At 37.2% G+C, this 22,632-nt stretch overlaps 1 protein-coding gene across 6 annotated transcripts in view; it reads right to left on the bottom strand.

The window, feature by feature from the left end:
* TBCK (TBC1 domain containing kinase) overlaps positions 1-22,632 on the bottom strand; it is a 197,058-nt gene that overhangs the window by 13,798 nt on the left and 160,628 nt on the right. For 5 of the 6 annotated variants that reach the window (XR_012499465.1, XR_012499462.1, XR_012499463.1 and 2 more), the window contains exons 26-27: positions 3,186-11,017; positions 857-1,031 (exon numbers count right to left, since the gene is read on the bottom strand). Coding sequence is in view for 1 of the 6 variants with exons in the window: in XM_010953629.3 (XP_010951931.1) it covers positions 10,907-11,017 (111 nt within the window). In the remaining 5 variants the exon portion in view is untranslated. Of the gene's footprint in view, positions 1-856; positions 1,032-2,874; positions 11,018-22,632 lie in introns of those variants that run through there. The other variant, XM_010953629.3, reaches the window with a different exon arrangement.

Below are 22,632 nucleotides of genomic sequence, written 5' to 3'. Positions count from 1 at the left end.
ACTTGGCCATCTTTTGTTGTTGTTGTTCTTATCTCTTTATCTAAGCTTACTGGCCTTTTGTTTTAGTTTCCATACCATGTGACAAACTAGAAAATGGGATTCCAAGATTTAGATTCCGCCTCCGAGCACAGAAGATAATCCTCTGGCCTTGAGTCTAAGCTATGGGCTTTAACTCAGGTTTACAAAAGCTCTGAATTGGGTAGTAATGGTCACTGGCCTAGCCAAAGATTGGTGCTTTATTTTATACACGTTGTTATCCCTGGTGTGTAAATTTCATTTGGGAGCTTGGTGGAGAGAATAGTGATTGGCAGCGATTTTTAGGTGCCTGTTTCTAATACCATAAAAGACTACCAAAACTTTACTACCTGACAGACTCCCTTAGCTACATCACGGAGACATAATAAGAGGTTATCATTGAAGCACAGTCATATGCTAAGGGTCCCAAGGAAAGCGCAGTTTTCATTAGAGAGCATTGGGGAATGTATGTGCTCTTTAGGTCTCTTTTTCCAATACTGGCTCAAGAAATGACCTTGGAAGGCCATTATCTGTGGCCATATCTGTGGCAGGAAAACAATACTTTTACTTATCTATGTAGAAATATATACCTATTCACATGCATTCATTAATGTTCTTTCTTAATCATAATCCTTAAAGCCCACTAAATCCAAATAACTTCTTGGTTGCCTAGACAGGGTGATAAATGACATATATTTGTACTCCATAACTAAGTCCAGACATAGCTTTTAAAAAAAATCAGGGTCGTATTCAATAACAGTCTAAATTTATACTCTAAACACCAGTACTCCAATAATCTACTTATTTTTGTAAATATTTTTGTGTTTTAATGTGATCCTACCTTTTTAAAATGGGCACCATTCTGCCCTTATAAGGGTTTTGGGTGTATGTATTCAATTGACTTCCCTCCTCTGCAAGGAAGAATGGCTGTGGCTCTCACACTGACGCTGCCTACTAGAACGGCCTGCAGCAGGCGGAGATCAAGAGCCTCTTTTCATCTCCCAACCATTGATTTTCTGCAAGACAAACCACAAAGCTGCTTTGAAGTCCAGGGGAGAGCTGCAAGGGAAGAGGGAGATAAAACTGAAGGAAACAGTGGATGTGAAATAAAGTTAATCTCTGTCATCTAGGTGTAGATGGCTATTGGCAAAGCTGAAACTGCCGGATTTTATCAGAAGAGAATTCAGATTGTTCTAAAAAGAGGATATTTTAAGTTGATAAAACTGGGTTAGGTGAAGGGTAGTGTAGAAAACAAAGAGAAATCTGAAAGGATCTTGGATAAAATTTATCAAATTAGCAGAAATGGTTGCTTTTAATCAAACAGACACAAGTGTGCAGTGTACAATCTTACCACTGCTCATACAGTCTCTTCCTTTTTGAGTTATGTAAAATAGGACCATATATATATGGATTGTAAGAGTGATTATTTTTTGTGTCAAAATTTCTTATTTAAAAACGATTGGGTAGATAAAAATTTTGTCTTGGTAGTTTTACAGAACAGTTAGGACTTTAATAAAAATTATAAACATACTACATCTGAATAATACTTTTCCTTTTGCAAGATCCTTTCCCATGAGCTTCAGCATAAGCCTGGGAGACAGGCTGGATCAGTGCTATTATCTCTATGTTATCCCTGTGTGAGAGAGCCTAAGTGAATTGCACGGGGACACACCCAGAGCAACAGTGCAGAGGCCGGAAGAATTCAGGTCCTCTGACTCCTGGTCTCCCCCTCTTCCTGAAGGCTCCCTCTAATTTGTGGTTTCTTAAGGGTGAGAAAAACTCTCCTCCCTTCTTTTTCTGAAACATGTACTGTTTTCCTCAGCGTGTTTTTTTTGACAATTTACTCTTAATGCAATCGCGTTGGGATCTTGAAACATATTTCTTATTCTCAAGTTATCTGGAGATTAAATTCTGACACGGGAGACCAGGAGGCCTTACTCTGAGGACAGCCACAGTGGATGGAGGTTGAGCTTCCTAAATAGTGCTGCAAGAAGCAGGATTTACCATGATTCTGGTGGGCTTAAGGGTACTTAGTGTTGTGAAATAGAAGATCCTTGAGAAAGTTCAACCCCTCTCTCAGCCATGAACACTGAACAATTGCCAGCCAAACTGAAACCCCAGCCCACAGTTCTTCCTCATTCCAACCTTCCAAGATCTGGGTAAACAAAAATACACATGCCATCTGAGGGGAAAGGTGTCCTGGAAGAATTACGGTTTCACCTCCTTGAGATGGCTGAATCACTCCTGTGCTCTCGTGGAGCAACAAAAACATGACCTGGAGCCAAGATTTGTCAGGTCGAGGGTCTATGTTGGAAATGACAGCCTTTGGAGTTGCCAGTGGATGCTTTGTATCAGATACTTAACTGAGCATTTTGTTCAGATTCTAAGAATCATCTTTTTGTTCGTAATTAAGTATGTACCCAATAATACACTCACAAAATTTCAATAGGGCTTTAAAATAAATGCCTAGCTCAGTCAATGTCCTAGGCAGGACAAGCTAGTTAAAAGGGCTAAATAATTGCAACAATTTAATTCCTCATTAATTTATTCTTCCTGATTTAATAGAATTAATCTAGCTGACAATAATGAACTTTAATATGAATTTTTATATACTTCACTTAATCAAAAGGGGCAGTTTTAAATTCATTTCAGAATGTCATACAATTATTAATAAGGCACTTAATGTAGTCAGCTTCTGCTTGAGCTATTGTCATCTCACAGGATACTTTCTGTACAAGTATGTAACATCTTGCTTTATGTAAGTTATATGTCACCACTGAAATTTTAAATAGTTGTTACATTGCTGCATATGATTCTTGTTAAAATAACATTTCCAGAATTTATATTGAAATGCGTTGGTTAGTATGTAAATTGTTTATTAAAATCATCTCTTTTAAATTATATTTTGCTCTTACACATACACACTTTAAAATGATTTGTGATTTACAAGTAAACATATTTTGGAAATGCCTAATCAGCACAAATTATGTCTAGTAGGTTTTGTAAAATATTAGTTAACCAGCAGCCAGATATCTATAGTGTATAGTTATTTCTGAAATCTGAACTAGTCCTTCTGTATTACCTGGGATGCTGTTATACTTAATTCTTCCCTTACGATTCATATTAGTTAATTTAATGTAAAAAGTGGGAGGGCAATTTTTAAAAATTACCTTGTTACCAGGAAAAAACTCTTCTCAGGCTTCTTTTTCGGTACCAAATGGTGGAATAAATCACGAGGACTACCTGATAGCAACAATAAGGCATGCTGATATGAAAAAAATTATTGTTACAAACTAAACATAGATAAGCCACAATTTAGGAAGACTATACAGTCATAGAGTTGTAGTAGCCCCAAAATAAGGTTGAAAAATGTTTTAATACTGATCAGCCTCTATCAGATTAATTTGGGAATGTACACAACTCAAACTAACCTCCCAGCTGTGAATCAATACTTTGTGATAACATTTTTTTTTCCCTCTATACAGAGGGAAACGGATCAATCACTGGAAATGGATTCTGCTTGCTTCCCCTAGTTGTTCAGGGTAGGCTTTCATGCCAAGGCAAATCTCAGAAAGGCCTCTGCAGAGCACAGTCTAGGCCAGGTGGAAGCCAGGAGAGGACAACACTTCTGGAATAAGAACCTCCTTTGCAAACAGGAATCAGGCTCAGATTAAGGAGTTAAACTGGTCACACTGAGCATTGCATTAGATGTTTTATCCTGTAATCTTGTATTGCCATACACAATTAGTGATAATGTGTGAGTGCAGAAATTGTTTTTAATCGCACTACCCTTTAAAAAAGAAATTTTTTCCCCTGGTTGTGCATCAGTATGCAAATTATCCCCTTGTGTCATTTGGCCCCAACCCTGTAGTCATATTCCTCACATGACCTTCAGATCTTTAATGACCCTATATGGAGTCCAAGCCAATAAATGCATGGTACATGGGATTATTAATGATCTTAAAGATAATTTTAGAAAAAGGTACGCTATCTGACAAGTAATAAATTACCAGGATAGTAAGTAATAAATATAAGGATAGTTTATCTCAGGGCATAAAAATAATTTTTTTTTAAAGTTAGCAAATGACCTAAATGACCTCTATTTCTTCTCTTTTATGATTAATAGACCTAGAAACTAGCTAACTAATCCCCTTCCTCCCTGCTAGTCCCCTTCCTCAGCTTTCCACATGTGACTGGGAGGCTGATACAAAAACTTCTCCAGTCCTTCGGTTCTGGTCCCTGGCTAAGGCATAGAAGACAAAGGTTAAAGGCCAACTTTGACCCTGTATATCAAGGACCTGACTGGAGACAGACAATGTGGTTCTTTACCAGGGGGTTGTGTTTTCTGGGTAATGCTGTCTTGGAGGTGAAGAGGTAATGCATAGCAAGAGTTCCTGAGAACAGCGGTTCTCCCCTTAGACTGGATACTTCACTGCATTCTTTTTTTGGAAATTTTTACTTTTGAAATTGTGAATATGGAAGGGGCAGTGAGAGTGCCCAGTTTTAAGCTACTAACGTGAGATCACTGAATGGAATTGGGAAGAAATGGGCACATTCAGCTGTTCTAAGCCACCAGGATACAGTTCCAGCACACTGTAAGCCCTAAAGCACTAAATTATTTCACCCTAAAAGACTGAAAAGTATGCTAATATAGTTAAGAAAAAATTAATAATGGTAAACAAAAAAAAGTTTCCAGGGTTAATGAGAAAATCAACGCATGGATTGTCTCAGTTTTTAATACTTTGACTAGTGACCACACCATAACAGTTTTTAAGAAGAATGTAGGCCATATGTTTTTCAAAAAGTCACAGATATATATATAAAGACAGTAATAGTTTCAAAAGTTGAATCTTTTAGTATGGCAGGAAACAATATTTAGAATCTGATCTAATGCTTTAAAATGAATTTGTTATAGCTCCAAGATTAGTCTTAAGCCAAGACAGGACAGTGTTTACATCTCTACCACCTAGAGGATTAATATATAATATCAAGGATGTTGGCAATACTGTGTTTTGGTACCCATCCTTGCACTGTTGATTGGTCACTGTGAGCATTAGGACAGAACAGTATTACTGAAATGCTGCAAACAATGCAAACTAAAAATGGGTCCTCTGAAAGAGATGAGAAAGGATATCAAAGAATGGCAATCCAAGAGGAGACATTAGGCCTGCAAGTCACTAGTACAAGCTACAAATATCACAATCTATCTATAGAATATGGAATTTGCCAAGATCCAAATTTAGTCGTCATGTAACAAGCACCTATCATAAGACTTAACAAGAAAATTACTCAGAAACATATAAATACATATGACCTAAAAAAACCAACTTTTAAAATAGCTTATTTATAATGTATACTACTTCTAATATTAAACTGGTATCCAGTTTTATCTCATTTAATATTAGAAATAGTACACAATGACTCAACACCCAAAAAGAAAAATCTAAATATTATCATTTTGCTTCTATTTTTTGGCTTAATGAATGTTATCAAGGAAAACGCAGTATTTGGTTAATAGTTATATGTAGAGCCAGCATGTATACCAATGAGATGACTATTTATGACTCTTATAGAGTGAAATATCACAACCCTATGGCAGCAAGGCAACAGTCTTCTCTCCTTACAGTGGATTTCACCAGAAGAGACTGTTAGGTAGTTAGACAAGTGAGGGCACTGGGCAGATAGGTGGAGGGGAGGGAGGATGGTCAGGAAGATGGCATAATGCCCGCCTCCAGCTTTAAGGGACTTTATTCCCTCTAAATGAGTGCCAGGAAGAAATCGGTTAGAATCCGACAGCTGGAACTACAGGTAGCAAGAAGAACCTAACCGGACATGACCCAATGCTCATTGTAATATAATTAGCATTGCGGTTTAGGACCCCCATAGGTACACCATGGGTAAGGACATACGCAAAGAGGACAAATATGACTAGGGATTCCAGGGGCAAGAGCCATCAATCAATCAAAAGACCACCTCTAAGCCAGGGTATAAGAGGAGGAACAAAGACCGCTGCTTTTCCTCCCTTACATCAGCCCGCCTCCCACTCTTGGAGGTATACCGTTGCTTTGCTAATAAATCCTTTAAAATTTTTTGCTACACAGTGTTCCACCTCCTGTCTGAATTCTTATTTTTTGGGTATGATAAGAACTGAGGGCTTTTCCCTTCCCCTTTTGGGGTACCAAGACTACTGCATAAGATTTTTTGAGAGGCTGTATCACACTTTTGACATTAATACTTAAAGAAGTATTTTTTGGTAACTCTTTGGAGGAGGAAACAGAGGAGTCAAACAAATATCTGGCACCAACTATGCTTTCCAAAAATTTGATATAATTCATTGTTGTCATTTTTAAATAGTCAGATGAACACATGCCCTAAAGCCTGTCCTAATTCAGGGACTTAATCTAGCTTTTCCATGGAATGCCTCCATTTGTCTTTCTTCACTCAAAATACCAGACCATGACAAACTCCCCTATAGTTAGTTCTCTGATTTGGTGCGAAGTTATTTCTAGTCATTTCACGGAGCAAAGAGTTCTTTGAAACTGTCACTTTGTGAAGTAGTCTTAATTTCAGCTCTTTACAGAAGACCCAAGGCTTCTATCCCTATGAACCTGTTGAAACCTCAGTTCCTAGGGCCGATACTGGTATCTGATATCGCACAGATATTTCAGTTCCTCTTCATGGCTGACATCAGCAACTTCTGTTTCTTTCTTTCAACCTTGATCAAGTATTAGATATTTTTAATATTCTTTTTAAATTTAGTATTTCTATGTTTTGAAAAGGGGATGCAACTGGCTTAGCTTATTCTGTTGTTGGAAGCTATCTGTTCTAATTGCTAGGATTATAGAATTTTAGAACTGGATAGAATATTAGAGATCTTTTCTTCACTTAGTGAATTGAGATTTCAATTTATTTATATATCATCAGGTACCAGAGAAGTTTGGCACTTGAAAAAAATTACCTGGGTTATTTCAATTTTTTTCTGTTCATATAGATTCTAAAATCTCTAAGCTAGAGATTCAATTCAATTTTACACTTAGCAAGCATCTCTAGTATAGTGAGTTGCTGCAGATAACAAGAGGTATAAATTATGGACTCTGACTTGAAAGGAGTTCATATTTTAAACAAGGGTTCCAAATGTTAACAGATGACTGCAAAATGATGTTATAAGTCTATTATTAGAAGCATGAATGGAATGCTTTGATAGATTTGAGGCTCTTAATGCAGCACAGGGAAATCAGAGAAGACTGGAGGATATGCTACTGTGCTGGATTATGAAGCATTTATAAATGTGTGTGTGTGAGCGTGTGTGTGTTTATGGGGCTAGTGGTGACAGTTAAGGGCATTCTAGGCAGAAGGAAGAGACTGCTGATATTAGAAACAGTGCTGTTAGTGACAGTGCAGGAGTCAATAACATTAAAAAGGACCTCTACAGTTCATGGGTTATATAGGTTTAGCTCAACAAACAGTTGTTGAGGTCAACTTTGTTGAAACCACCTGCCATTGAATAAAATGCCCTGCATGTAAACATAACAGTGATTGTATGTTTTCTTGCTTTCCTGTTGAGAATATTAAATATTATTTGTAATTTGGATGTTTAAACAAATTCCTTTTTTTTTTTTTTCAAAATAAGCCTAAATGTATCAGGTTTTAAGAAAGACAAATGCAAAATTGTGATGGAGGTTGGCTACTATTCTCTCTCACACAGCTCTCCTCACAACACTCAGTCTTCATCCTCTCTCACTACCTACCACCCCATTCAGTTTAAGTCTCTGCTCCACCATCTTCTTCTGCTTTCTCAGTAAGGCAAAGTTAAGACTCAGAGCCACTCCTTCTAAATGATCATCAGTGCTGCACTATGATTTGGAAGTCAAATAAGTCATCAAAGATGAAAGACAGGAGGACTTATTTTCCTAAACATGATAGATGATAGCCCAAAAATGCTGTTAGAGAAATTATGGTGAAAATTAATTTTCTCATTAACTCTCATATGTTTTTCTTTGTATAGTATGTAGAGATCACAGAATAATATAACCATTGATTATGTCGGTGTCTTATACACAGTAGGTATTCAAAACGTATTTGGTGAATGACTGAATATAATTTAATTGAGCAAAACAAACAAAACAACATGGCTGCTGGGACAATTGATATCCACATGAAGAATGAGGTTGGATATCTATCTCACTTCATGGGCAAAAATTAAAGACTTCGGGAGGGGTCAATGGGGAATAACTTCTAATAGGTACAGGACTTCTTTCTTGGGCTTTGAAAATGTTCTGAAATTAGGTAGTACTAATGATTGCACAATTTTGTGAGTATACTAAAAAACACAAATTGTATATTTTAAAAGGGTGAATTTTATGGTCTGTAAATTGTATCTCAATAAAAAAATAGATGTCAAAAATCCCCAAAGACAACCTACAGAATGGGATAAAATATCTGCAAATGATGCAACTGACTAGGGACTGATTTCCAAAATATACAAACAGCACATACACCTTAATATTAAAAACACAAGCAACCCAATCAAAAAGTGGGCAGAAGACCTAAACAGACATCTCTCTAAAGAAGACATACAAATAGCCAACAAGCACATGAAAGATGCTCAATATCACTAATTGTTAGAGAAATGCAAATCAAAACTACAATGATATATCACCCTACACCAGTCAGAATGGCCATCATTAAAAAGTTTACAAACAATAAATGCTGGAGAGGGTATGGAGAGAAGGGAACCCTCCTACACTGTTGGTGGGAATGTAAATTGGTGCAGACATTATGGAGGACAGTATGGAGGCTTCTTAAAAAACTAAAAATAGACTTACCATATGATTCAGCAATCCTACACCTGGGCATATCCCAGAGGAAAATATAATTCAAAAAGACACATGAATCCAAATGTTCATAGCAGCAGTATTTACAATAGCCAAGACATGGAAACAACCCAAATGTCCATCAACAGATGACTGGATAAAGAAGATGTGGTATATTTATACAATAGAATACTACTCAGCCATAAAAAAGAATAAAATAATGCCATTTGCAGCAACATGGATGGACCTGGAGATCGTCACTCTAAGTGAAGTAAGCCAGAAAGAGAAAGAAAAATGCCAGATGATATCACTTATATATGGAATCTTAAAAAAGGACACAAATGAACTTACCTACAGAACAGAAACAGACTCACAGATATAGAGAACAAACTTATGGTTACCAGTGGGCAAAGGAGGTGGGAAGGGATGAATTGGGAATTCGAAAATTGCACCTCTTGGGGACTGATGGAAATGTTAGCTATCTTGATTGCTGTAGTAATTTCATTGGTGTATACATCTATCAAAATTCATCAAATTGTACATTTAAAATATGTGCAGTTTACTGTACAGGAACCATACCACAATAAAGGTGTAAAAAAAAACCCCAAAACACACAGCAACAATAAAACCATGGTCCAGAAAGTTAAACTGAGGCTCTCAATGAAATGTTCTACCTAGGTAGTCCTAACACTGAAGAAGAAAATAAGTTAAATATGAAAGAACATATTTTAGTTAAAACAAATTGAAGATAGTCAAAAAGATGTACTGTATTTTAATAATTCTAAGATGCGTATTTTTCACATTTCTGAAATGGAAATGAATCTTACAATCTTATAATTATTCAGTTTATTTGGCTGAATTTTTTCTTGCTTTATGGTAAATTTGGTATATATCTTAGCATCCATGAAAAACTTAATTTTTAAGAATAATGTTGCAGAGGCTGCCAGCTGTCTTTTAATATGTATTCTACTCTTCCTACCCAGTAGTAAATTTTTTTTACTGAGTAAATGGCTGTCCAGCCAAAATTATATTCCAAGGTTTCTTGATAGCTAGTTGTGGCCACGTGTCTAAGTTCTGGTCAGTGATACCTAAGCAGAAGGAATATGTGCACCTTCTGGTTTCTGCCGTTAAAGAGAAGGAGCATGCTCTCCCTTTTCTCCTTCTCTTTTTTCCTCTCTGCTGATTTTTTTCTTTCCCCTCTTTTTTTTTCCCTCCCTCCTCCTTCATTTCCTTCCTTCTAAATTGCAGATGTGATGGTGGCAGCTGAGTGGCCATCTTGACCCACAAGATAGAAACCAAGTAGTGAGGGTAGTAAAGCAATGAGAAAGACACCTGGGTTCTTAATGATTATGGAATCAACATACTAGCCCTAGATTGACTATGTAGACTTTCATGTGAGAGAAAAATAAAGATCTAGTTTGTTAAAGTCACTCTTACTTTGGGTTTCTCTGCCACAGGAGCTGAATAAATATTCTCTATAATATGAATGGTTTCTGACTTTCATTTTTCTGGAAGTAAACTATTATTATTTTCTTCAATAAGGTAATTTTTTCTCCCTTTAAACACACACACACAAACACACACACAAACTTGTCTGGGCCAAAAATGAGTTATCAAATGTAGCATATACTTATAAGGAATGTATTGTGAATAGCTTTTCACTTTTCATTATCATGGAAGGATGATTTCAGCCCACATTCAGTCTATATTTCTGAAGAATACCTTTGTTAGGACTGTCTGTTCAGTGCAATGGAAGACAGCTTTTTCAGTGCAACTGAGATTTCTTGATAATGCTAAATTTGCCTCATCAGCTGAATCCTTCTGGCTTTGTGGTGATGTGGTAAAAATACTTGACTGGATTTCACTGTTAAGAAGATTCTTTCAGCAATATATGTACGGTTAAATTTGCTGCCTGGATAGCTGAATATTTGGGTGATGAGATTTTTAAAAAGTGTCTCATGACAAAACTTGATGGAAATGCAACAATCTGGAAGTCCAGTTGTGTCTCAGAGCAGTGAGGTGTGAAGAGTTGTGAGGGGGGCTCCACTCTGCCCTTTTGATGGCCACACTCTTGTTCTTCATATCTGAGGAGATGGGACAGTGAGGAGGCCTGTTGGCTTGATCTTATTAATGCCACCATCTAGAATACAGATTCTTGGATATTTCATCTTCACAAGATGAGCTGCAAACTGAAGAAAAAAAAAGGCCAAATTTATAAAGGATACACAAAATTGATATTTCTCCAATCCCATTTTTTCCCCAAGCTGTGAAAGACAAAACTACTTTAATGACATTATTGCTTTCACTGTTGTATCAACAAATCATTAATTTGGTTTTTAATATAAATGAAATTCCTCTTTTATATGTTGACAAATAATATATCTCTGCTATGGGAGAAATGTGTCTCTTTAGTTCTCTTTTAAATTTGTTTGACTAGGCAATAAATATACATGATAAACAATTCAAATACTATAAAAGGGTACATACAGTGGGCTGTAAACTCCTCCTACCTCTGGTCTCAGTCCCCCCTCTCCAGAGGTCATTACTATTCCTGGTTTTCATGTATCCTTCCAGTGAGTCAAAAAATTCTCAAGCCTATATTTTGAATAATTTTTGGTATTATTTTCAACATTAGTTATTGCAATTACCTTCACAATGTCCCAAAGAGGGCCTAAAAATGGGTTCTAACATGTTTTTGGAGCAACTGCAATGAACAGTTTGAGACCATAAACTTGGAATGAATTTGAAGGTCTGTTCCAAGGAGTCTTCCAAGTGCCTAGCAAGGCAGGGCTTTGAAAAGTTATCAAGACATATACATGTATCTCCCTGACTTGGCCCATATCTATCTATCCAGGATCGCTGACTGTCTTTCTTCACTCCTTATACATAACGACGAAGCAGTCCTAAACTGCAATCAATCCCTGATAAATGGGATCACTTTAGGAATCAGAGCCTTCGGCTATGCACCCTCTGTTGGAAACATGTTCCATTTCCCACCAGCTCCTGGCCTCTTTTTTAGTTTCTCCTCAAAAGAACCCTTCCCCATCATCTGCCTAATTTCTATTTACTTCCCAATTCAGGCAATTCCTTGTCTAGGACGTAAGTTTCCATTAGGGGCCCCTCTTGGTCCCCCACATTTCATGTGCAAATCTCTATCTTTGGCTTACCACATTTATTTAAATTGCCCATTAGGAGCCTGCTTCCGCTAGCAAACTGTAAACTCCCTTAGAACAGTGAGTTTGTTGTTTCTTTTTATCCCTAGTGCATGGCAAATGGCAGGGGCTCAATATATGCCTGTTGTTCCGAACTAAACTATGATAAAGGACAAATAACCGAGGGCAAAAGGGTGAAGTCAAGGAGGTGTTCTGGCTCTCTGGCCATTCCATCTCTATAGGTGGTGTCCTATTCCTCTTCCTTGGGTGTTTATGTCCTCACGTTCTTCTCAATTACTTTATCATAATCTGATCTCAGATACTTCAAAGAAAATGACCAGTACCTACTCATAGTGCTATTGCCTCTTGGGAGTTTTGAAGCTCAACACTGGTGAAGGCTTAAGGCAGTAGTCTAGACTTTATGGTTCAAAAGAATCAGTTAGCCTCATGCAGAGACTCTGCTATATCGATCTGGGGCTCAGGAATGTGTTTTGTTTTTGTTTTTGTTTTTGTTTTTATTTTTAAACAAACATCATTAGATGATTCTAAAGCAGGTAGCTTGTGGACAATATTTTGAAAAATATTATCTTAAACCAAAAAGACAAAGGTCTCAGCAAGTAGGTGAAATAGATGTTGCTGGACTCGGATCTTAGCTGTCTTCAACACAACTCACATAAATGCACCTCAGTACTGCTGACCCCACTTATCCTCTCCATCATTCTCTGTCATTCCTTAAGAGAGATTCAAATGGCTGTTCACATTTCAGAGCCTAAACTCTTTTAGAGCCACCTGAGGTTATCCACAGTAGTAATTAATGTTGAAGAGAAATTATGCACCTGTGTTTCAAAAGGTATCAAGTGAGCTAGAGTGCCAATGTGAGCTGTTCTTCATCCTGTTCTCACTTATTTCTCTTTGAACCCCAGTCCTTAAGAACAGAGGCACCAGAATCATCTGCCCGAGTCATGTGCAGGCAGCACAGTCCCTGGTACCGTATGATTACTGAAACACCTTGGCTTCATTCCCCCACATGCAGCAATACAATTACCATTTAGGTCAGAATTCTAAGATAAACACACCATTACTCAAAAGGGCTTGTGGATAAGCAGTCTTGGCATTCAGCACTTTCAAAACACTGTAGAAGTCAGAAAATGAGTAAGAAAGGACTTACTGTACATTTAACTAATCTCTCTTAAACTATGCTGCAGAGCTGGAAAGCATTCCCACTGTTATTGTAATGAGAGACATAACAGCCAGGCTGCTATTGAGCTGGAAAATGGTAAAGACAAAGCAGGAAGGACAGAGCATTTTGGAATAATCAGGCTGCTGCGATGTGGGAGGTCTAAGAAGAAAAGCAGAAATGGAATACAAGGAGATGGTAAATGTTTAGGTGCCTTGAAAAGAAGCAAGCCTGTGCTTAAGTAAAGAAAAGAGCAAATGTTGAGTTTTCAGGTTAAGATTAGGAGTTCTGCTCCCCCAGTTCTCAGCTTGTGGTTCCAATTCTCCATGGTACATATTGGTCCTTAACAGTGAAGCCATGACTGCATCTTTCCACTCCTACCACGAAAACAGCTCTTCTCCATCTATTCATTCATTTATCAAACATTTCACTGAGCACCTACTAAGTGCCAGGCACTGTTCCAGTTTTTGCAGTGCTTCCAGTTCAGTGGAGGAGATAGGAACAAACAATATCAAGCAGTTTGGCTATTATAAAAGCAGAAGTTCAAGGTACAATGAATTTAACAGGAGTTAGAGGAGCTGTTGCCATCTCTCCATTTCTCTTTCATTATTGAGAACACCTGGAGGGAAAGAGAACCCAGATGTGATGGCCACAGTTGTTACACTGATCCAGTAGTGCACTCTGAGGCTATAGCTTGACAGGTTAGGGAGGAAAGAAAGAGCTGTGACTTCACTGTGTGAAAAAAGCCACATCGCTCATGGGGAAGATGCACAGTGGAATAGAGTAGAACCAGGCATGCAAAGTTCAGGGTTTTAGCCATCTTTTACTCTCCATCTGGCACTGGCAGCTTTACTGAGTAAACAGACAGGGTACTGGACTTTGGTGATAAACAGCCTGGTGTAGACTGCAGCTGCAGCTTTGGGACAGGTCTGACTCCAAATGGAAATCACAAACCTGGACTTACTGAGCAGTGTGCCTGGTGGAAGTGGCAAGACATCATATTGGACAAGTGTTATGAAGCCATCAGAATCATTCATATGCTTTTGGTGAAGTGACATCCATGCCCTCTCCAGAGCAGTAATAAGTAGTTTCTTGGGATGAAGCTCCAGTATCATTTTTATTTTCTTCACCTGGAATCCTAGATGATTCTATCGTGTAGTCAGCATCGAGACTCACTTTATTAGATAACGAGATTCATTTGCTGGTCAGTTTTGTCTGGGACCTCAAATTGCAATTTTTTTAGGTATAGTCTTGTGTGGAGAGCAAGTCACTTTGCACTGAAGAGGTACCATGTTGTAGGGCTGGAATTTGTGGGACCAAATCCTGTGTGGAGACAATGGGGTTGTTCAGATTGCACAGCCAGCTGAGATCTAGAGGGCAATACCCTCTGTGGAGTTGGAGAATCTGGTATTTGCTAGGAGAGAATTTTGGGAATCACAGACTGTATGGGCAACTGCATTTCTTGTGGGAAGTACTCTCACGTGGAGAGGGCAAAGCTCTTGCATTTCTGTCATTCCTCTGGTTAGTGGGATCTGGTGGTGGTATTCATTTCCAAGGCTTGGGTAGGCACACCCCAAGTCAGCACTGTCTGAAAGTGGCAGGCTCTTTTGGGTGTCAAGCCATCTTTTCTCTTTTTATCTTGCATCTTAGCTTGCACTAAGAGGGTGGCATGTTTGTCCAGAGGAAGTCAAGTTCTACTTGTAGCAGAAGAATGAATAGAGTAAGGGAATTTTTCATCTGCCATGGAGTACTGCAGGGTAACTAAGGCCAAGAAATCAAAGCTAAGAATGGGTAAGGTTCGGGAGGGGCACAGAACAGGATCATATTGCTTCTCACTGGGTGTCCTAGGGCACAGTTTTTGGTAGAACCCATAGTAGCAGCAGGAAGCTAAGAAAACTAGACTTCTGCAAGATTCTGCAAGGGGCACATTGCAGGACAATTGTTTCTTGATGTGAAAATTTGGCCTTGTCAGTTAGTTCATTTTGGAGACTGGACAATGGGCATGAACTGACCAACTCCCTGGCGAAGCTCAAACTGAGAAATCTCTCTCATCCATTTTATTCTTCCATTTCTTTTCCGCCAAATATTAAATTTGGGGTAATACCACTTTTGGCTGGGTATGAAACCGAATAAGAGAACTGTCAATTATCCTTTAATGAGCAGCTGTAGTAATTAGATTTTCTTGGTTTTATAGATGTGATTCATCTTACATGTCCTCTTGAACCTCTGAAATGCTGATGATATGGTGCACATTTAATATTTCTGGCACTGTGCGGTTGAGACTATGATGATACTTTATGCCAATTATGTACCTATACCTAAGAGTTTGGCTGGACAATCTCAGGTAAGCATATTTGAGATGAGAAATAGAATATGGGGTGATTTTTCCATCTAGGGTACAGTGTGGCCTTGGGTCAAGTATAACTCAAGTGTTATCTTATTCTGATTATTCATGAGATTTCTTGGGTCTTTAATAAATGTCTTGATCATTTTAATTGCCCAACTCAGTGACCTCAAATGGAAACATAAGAGCTGTGACAAGGGTTAATAGGAAAGAGGTAGAAATGATTTAATTAATACTCCACTGATCTCTTCCCTTAATTATACAGTTAAGTATGACTTTAAAATGTCATTTTTTGTTTCAATTCTTATTGTGTTCCTCCCATAACTGAGAAAAGTATTCTGTCTCCAGCTAGTTTTCTGTACTCAGATATCTTACAGTGGACACACTGACATTTATTTTCTTAAGTTTATTTTCATAAATAGACCACATAAGAAAACCCTTGTACACTGTTGATAGGAATGTAAATTGGTACAGACATTATGTAAAACAGTAATGGAGGTTTATCAGAAAATTAAAAATAGAACTACCATATAGTCCAGCAATCACACTTCTGGGTATGCATCCAAAGGAAATAAAATGGATCTTGAAGAAGTATCTGTACTCTCATGTTTATAGCAGCATTATTCACAGAAGCCAAGACATAGAATCAACCTAAATGTCCATTGACAGATAATGGATCAAGAAAATGTGGTAGATATATACAGTGGATTATTATTCATCCTTAAAAAAGGAAATCCTGCCATTTATGATAACATAAATGAAACTGGAGGGCATTATGCTAAGTGAAATAAGCCAGACACATAAAGACAAATACTGCATGATTTCACTTACACGTAGAATCAAAAACAGTCAAACTCACAGAAGCAGAAGTAGAGCTGTGGTTGCAAAGGGTGAAGGGTGTCTATGTGAGGAGATGGGCAGATGTTGGTCAAACGGCACAAAGTTTCAGTTATGCAAGATGAGTAAGTTCTGAAGGTCTAATGTACAGCATGGTGACTACACTCACTGTACATAGCAAGTATAACAATTATTTGATTTGCTAAGAAACAAAAGAAAATGATAACTATGTGAAGTGATGGATATGTTAATTAACTTGATTTTGGTGATCATTTCATAATGTATACATATATCAAAGCATCAAATTGTACATCTTTAACATAAACAAATCTTCTGTGTCAATTATACCTCATTAACACTTAAAAAGAAAGTACTATATAAGGTGAGAAACCAGTTTTCATAGTACTAACATCTAATAACAATTAGGCCATGGCAATCTTATTTTCTTATTTCATTCACAGAAGTAAAATCAGCAGCAGAGCAAAACCAAGAAGGTAGACACAAGGCCAGGAATCATCTCACACCCCACCTCAGGCGCTTGACAAGTAAGCAGCAGAACAGGTAATTCCAGGGTATTATTCTAGTAGGTTATATACTGGAATATGGTTAATTATGCAACAAGAAAAAAAAAGGGAGCATTTACAAAAATAGCCACTATATAGTCTAAGCTTTCTGGTCCATGTTTATTTTAGAGATAACTATTCTAATGGTGTCTGAGATATTCAGAATCCATGCTATGGTGTACATTAGTCTTCTATTTTTGGAACCAATCTTTGGGATTAGGAAATTTGATAGTGTGAAGATTTCACCTTAAAAAACATTTTTAAAAATAATTTGTGTTATATAAGGGGACATATAAATAATTAAAGTACACTTAACTCGATGTGTTTTCTTGTTTTAATTTTCTGTTGCCTATAATTTCTGTCTCCATTTCATCTCTTCCCATTCTCTTTCTCTCCTTATCCTTTTATGAAGAAAAATGTCCAAAAAATATAAAAATAGACAAGAATGCTATAATGAGCCCTTAGGTATCCAACACCCAGCTTCTACAATTATACCTCATAGCCAATTTATGCCATTTATTCCTCCTACTCACTCCTCTCAACCACATGTATTGTTTTGATGTAAATTCTGTATATCATTTAGCATATAAATATGTATCTGAAATAAGATGACTCCAAAAATATAACCACAGTACCATTATCACACCTAGATTAAGTTAACAGTAATCCCTTAATATAATAAAATATTCAGTAAGTGTTCAAATTTCTAATTAGTTCATAAATGTCATCCACTCATTCATTCATCATCCATCCATCTGTCCATCCACCCATCATCCACTTGTCCGTATTTGCAATCTGTTTATTTGTACCACAGTCCAAACAAGGTCCACACATTGTGGCTGATGCATGCCTTTTAAGTCTTCTTTAATATTTATAGGTTTGTTTTCTCTACCTCTTTTCACTTCTTTGTCGGAAGCCCATTCTCTCTCGTGCACACTCCAATCAGACTTTTGTTACCATTATCTCTCCCCAAATACTCTTATAAAGGTCAGCAATAATATCCACATTGTCACCTTGTCAACCCAATTTTAGGACTCAATCTGAATCTGACCCATCATCATCATCATCAGCTGACACATTTGATTATACTCTCTTCTTTTCAACCAGTCTCCCCCAGTTCTCCTACCTACCAGCTGATCTTTCTGGTCTCCTCTGGTGGATGTTCCTTATCTTCCTGACTTCTGCTCCACGGCTATCTTCTAACTTCTCTTCTCTATCTACATTTATCCCCTAAGTGATTTCATCTAGTCCTTTGGCTTTAAATTCCATCTATACATTGCTGACTTCAAATTTATGTCTTTTGCTTCTTTCTTGAACTCTAAACCCATAAAACCATTTCTTCAATATATCCACTTAGATGTCTAATAAGCTTCTTTAACAGTTTCAAAGGTCAACACATGATTCCTACCCTATCTCTACCTCCAAACACCTCCTGAAGTCTTCCCCATCTTGGGATACGGCAACTCCAATCTCTTCCAGTTTTATAAGCAATAAACCTGGATATGTATTTCTTTTTTTTCTCTACTAATGTATCATATAGTCTCTAACTTTCAAAACATACCCAGAATCTGATCATTTCTAACCACCTCTGCTATTGCCAAACTAGCGTAAGCAACCATTATTTCTTACCTAGATTATTATGTGTATTATCCTAACTGGTTTCTCCTGCTTCCATCCTTGTTCCAATGGCCTACTGACCACATAACAAGTGATCCTTTAAAAATGTAACTCAGATTATAAAACCTCCCTTTCCAAAGCAATTTAATCGCTTCTTGTTTTACCCAGAATAAAATCTAAAGCCTTACCATGGTCTATAAGGTCCCTCATGATCTGAAAATCTGCAAATCTACAAACACTTCTTCCACAGCCCCCTTCCTCAGATTGTCTGATTTCATCTTTCAATTTACGCTACCAACACCTCTTACTTAGACTCGCAATAACTTCTTGTCTGCTGCTTCTAAACTCATCCCCCACAGTCTTTCTCTACATGGCAACCAGAATTATTTTCTTTAAACAAGTCAGGTCATATAAAAACTTTTGTTTCCCCACGTTCTAGAGCTTTTCTATCTCACGCAGAATAAGGACTTCCTGGATCACCTTATAAAGAAAATAAGCCACCGGGCAATCTTTTCACTCATTCTGCCTTATTTTTCATTTCATTTTATAACCACTTGATGTACGTGTGTTTGTTTATTGACAGTCTCTCCCAATATATTATAAGCTCCATTAAGGTGAGCATTTTGTTTCACTGCCAAGAACAGTGCCTAGTACATCACATTTGCTCTAATATCTGCTGAATGACAGATTCATTCATTCAACAGATTTTTTTTTAATATCTGCTGTATCTCAGCCACTATGTTAGGCACTGGTTAAGCTACCTTACTGCCAATGGAGGAGGTAGAAAGTATTTAAGGGTAAATAGTAAGGAAACTATCTAATTGGTTCTGGCAAGAGTCAAATGCTATTTTTTTTTATTTTTTACTAATACGGTATTTACTCAAATTTTGGATGAATTGAAAGAGGGAAGATGATTTTTTAAAATGCCTTTTAAAAGTTATCTATATAAAAACATACAAAAATTAATGATGAAGTTTATCAATATAGAAATAACAAGCTCTTCTGTGATAATTTAATATAGAAGTCCACAGAGAAGTCAGATGAATACAATGTCCTCAGTCCATCTCCACAGTGAAGGAAATTAAGTAGATGAAAGAATATGAAGAAGATGCAGTGAAAGTTTCGCTTTCCACTCTTGGCCTCCATGCTTACTTCTTAGTCCCTATTGTCTCAATAAATTTGGTAATTTTTAGTAGTTTGTGGACCACTCAGGAGGTATATGAAAAAAAGATAAGTTAATATTTTCATGTGCAATTATAAATTTCTCTTACATGTAATTTTAACAAAATCTCATGAGGAGCAAAGGAAAGGAAGAGAATATCAATGTTTGAAAGTATACATTTTGAATAGAAATGGCAAGAAAAATAAATATTTCCCAAAGTCACAAGATATCTCAGCATAATATAAATCAGTGCAACTTCTACTTGATTGTTTGCTTTGTTTACACCTCAATAACAGATTTTTTTTTCTCACATGTCCAAATGGTGTTTTCCTTTCCTTCTTCCATTTTTCCTACGATCTCTTGTTTTCTTTGTTATCTTCTCTACCAATCACTTGCACTAAAGTAAATTTTTCTGATGTATAAGCTGGCTTGTAATGGAGACGATGAATGGATTTTTACAATTTCTTGAAACAAGTTTATCTTTTAATGGTCTTTGAATAATCTCTTGTTCAAGCTATCACCTGGAATTCATCTCCTTTTCTGAAATAATACACTCATAAGTTTGTAAATTTATAGTAAAGAAAAACCCTCTATTTCTTTTTTCCTGAATTTCAGAATACTTAGGTGTTCACTTCATGAGTGGAAGGATTCTGTGTATACTCATCTAATTTTAACTCTCCTTTGAATTCTAGTCTGAACCTCTAAATTCTGGACTGCCATTTTTCATACTGATGTCCCATTAGCATGTCAAACTCAGTATGTTCAAAATTCACTGCATTCCCTCCAAATCTACTTTATTTTTCTCTTCCTTATCTCTGTTAAAAGTATCAGTAACCTCCCCAAACACCGAACCTGGAAACTTTAAGGCGATCTTTGACTTAAAAAAAAAAAACTCCTTTGGTTCCATATTCAATTAAGCACAAAGCTCAGCTGTCATTTTTCTTGGATCCATTTCTTCTTTTCCATTCTGTTGCTCCTACTCCATTTTAGACCCCAGTTACTCTTTGATTAGTTCCTAAGTGGTTCTTGTGCTTTTAGTTTTTCCCTTTCCATTTTACCCAGCACTTTGCTGCCTACATGGTAACATCACAGAAGACCCTTAGGAAATCCTAAGACCCCAGTAACTGTGGTGTAGAGATATTTTCCTTTCTAGAGCTATTGTCCTTAAGCAAGATGAGTCAAGATCTGTGGATCTCTTCCATGTAATAGCTTGTTTATAGTTGGCAAGGACTATTTGTAGCATCTAAAAGCTCTTCTTCAAAGCTTCATTTTGATAATTTTAAGTCTAAAATTTCTTTGAATTTTGAGAATGACAAAAGAAATTCTTCATTTTAGACTTATACTTGCTTATTCTTTACATAAATACATCCATTTATTTATATTTAAATTAAAGATTAATGAGAAGGTTGTCCTTTAGTGTTCCATATAAGGTAAGAGGAGATAGTGACAGGATGTTACCAGATGCCTTGAAGCACATAATAAAAGCAATGAGGACATTTTCTGAACCTCCTTTTGAAAGTTGGAGAGCTTCGCCTGTCAGTCTCAGACAAATTCCTCTGCTGTCTTTTCCCCACAGCCACACGAGCTTTGCCGACTCTGCGGGCTTAGAGACTATTTAGATAGTGGGAGATTGTAAACTTGGAACAGAAGGTTAACTAAAGGTAGAACCTGGAAAGAACCTGGCACTGAAATAGACTGGGAATATAGGCAGAGTAAAATTCTTTAAGTGGTCTCTGGTTCTCGGTGTTTCAAAATTTCTATTTTATTGGGATCAAGGGCAAAAGAGATGGGAGACACTTTACAAGGAATTTTCCAAATGACTTTCTAAAATACAGCAGATAGCGTTACTTTTATTCTTTAAAACTTTTAATGGCTCTCAACTGCTAAAATGTAAACTCCTTAGCACAGCATTAAGGCCCTGTATAACCAAACTCTCCACCTATCTTTCCAGCCTTATCTGCAGCTAAAATGCTCTTCAGAGAAGCTCTGTGCTTTCCAATTAACCTGTGCTATTTTCTTTGCCTGGAACAGTCCCTTCTCCCAACACTTTTCCTTACTGAAATCTTACACATAATTCAAGGTCTAGGTCCATTATCACCTTCTCCATGAAGCTTTAGCAATCCCTCATTTAACTGGAAGAAATTTCGTCCTTCTCATTGATTTTCTAGAACTTTAATTATAAATCTCATAGCACACGCCACTCCACTTCGTGTTTTAATCAGTTGTATACATGTCTTATCTTCTTAACTAGACTGCAAGTTTTATAAGGGCCGGGGACTGTCGTTTTCTGTTTCCCCATCATAGTTTCCACCATGCAGGCACTCAATATTTGTTGTCTTAAATTAAACTAGTAGTTGATATCAGCATTTTTTTCTTTTGTCTTCCTCTTTTTACCAATTTCTTCAAAGGCATTGTCCACTGTAAACTATTATTTTTCAGGTGTTCATTCTTAACTTAGGCATTAATTCGACCATCAGATATTTATTGAATGCTTGTAACTTGAAAGGCAGTATGCTAGGGGCTGGGGCTTGACAATGAATCCCTATCCTCAGACAGCTCGGAGCTTAGTAGGAGATGCAGGTAAGTGGGTAGGCGATCACAATGCCATTTGATAAAGGCTTCACAGAGCCGTCATTTATGGTTGTGCAAATTCATGAGAGAACCTGGAAAAGGGGTAAATGGAGCATGAAATGTAGCCCATCCTCTCCTTTCCAAGCTTTGTGCCCTTACATGGTGCTGTGTGCCCCTACAGGGAGGATGGGTTTTTATCTCATGCACACAGAAACTCTATACTATAAGAGTAAGTAAAAGATTTTCTAAGAGCACTTGGGAAGGGTAGTTAGTCCCAGACTTGAGGAGTTAAGAACAAGTTCCATGAAGAAATGCTATATAAACAACTTTTCAAGACAAGTGGTAGTTACCCAAGTGAACAGAAGTTGGAAGAATGCTCCA

Source organism: Camelus bactrianus, chromosome 2 (genome assembly GCF_048773025.1).
Source record: "Camelus bactrianus isolate YW-2024 breed Bactrian camel chromosome 2, ASM4877302v1, whole genome shotgun sequence".
Lineage (NCBI taxonomy): Eukaryota > Metazoa > Chordata > Mammalia > Artiodactyla > Camelidae > Camelus > Camelus bactrianus.
Note: the sequence above shows the minus strand (reverse complement) of the source record. Positions and strands in the feature narration are given on the sequence as shown.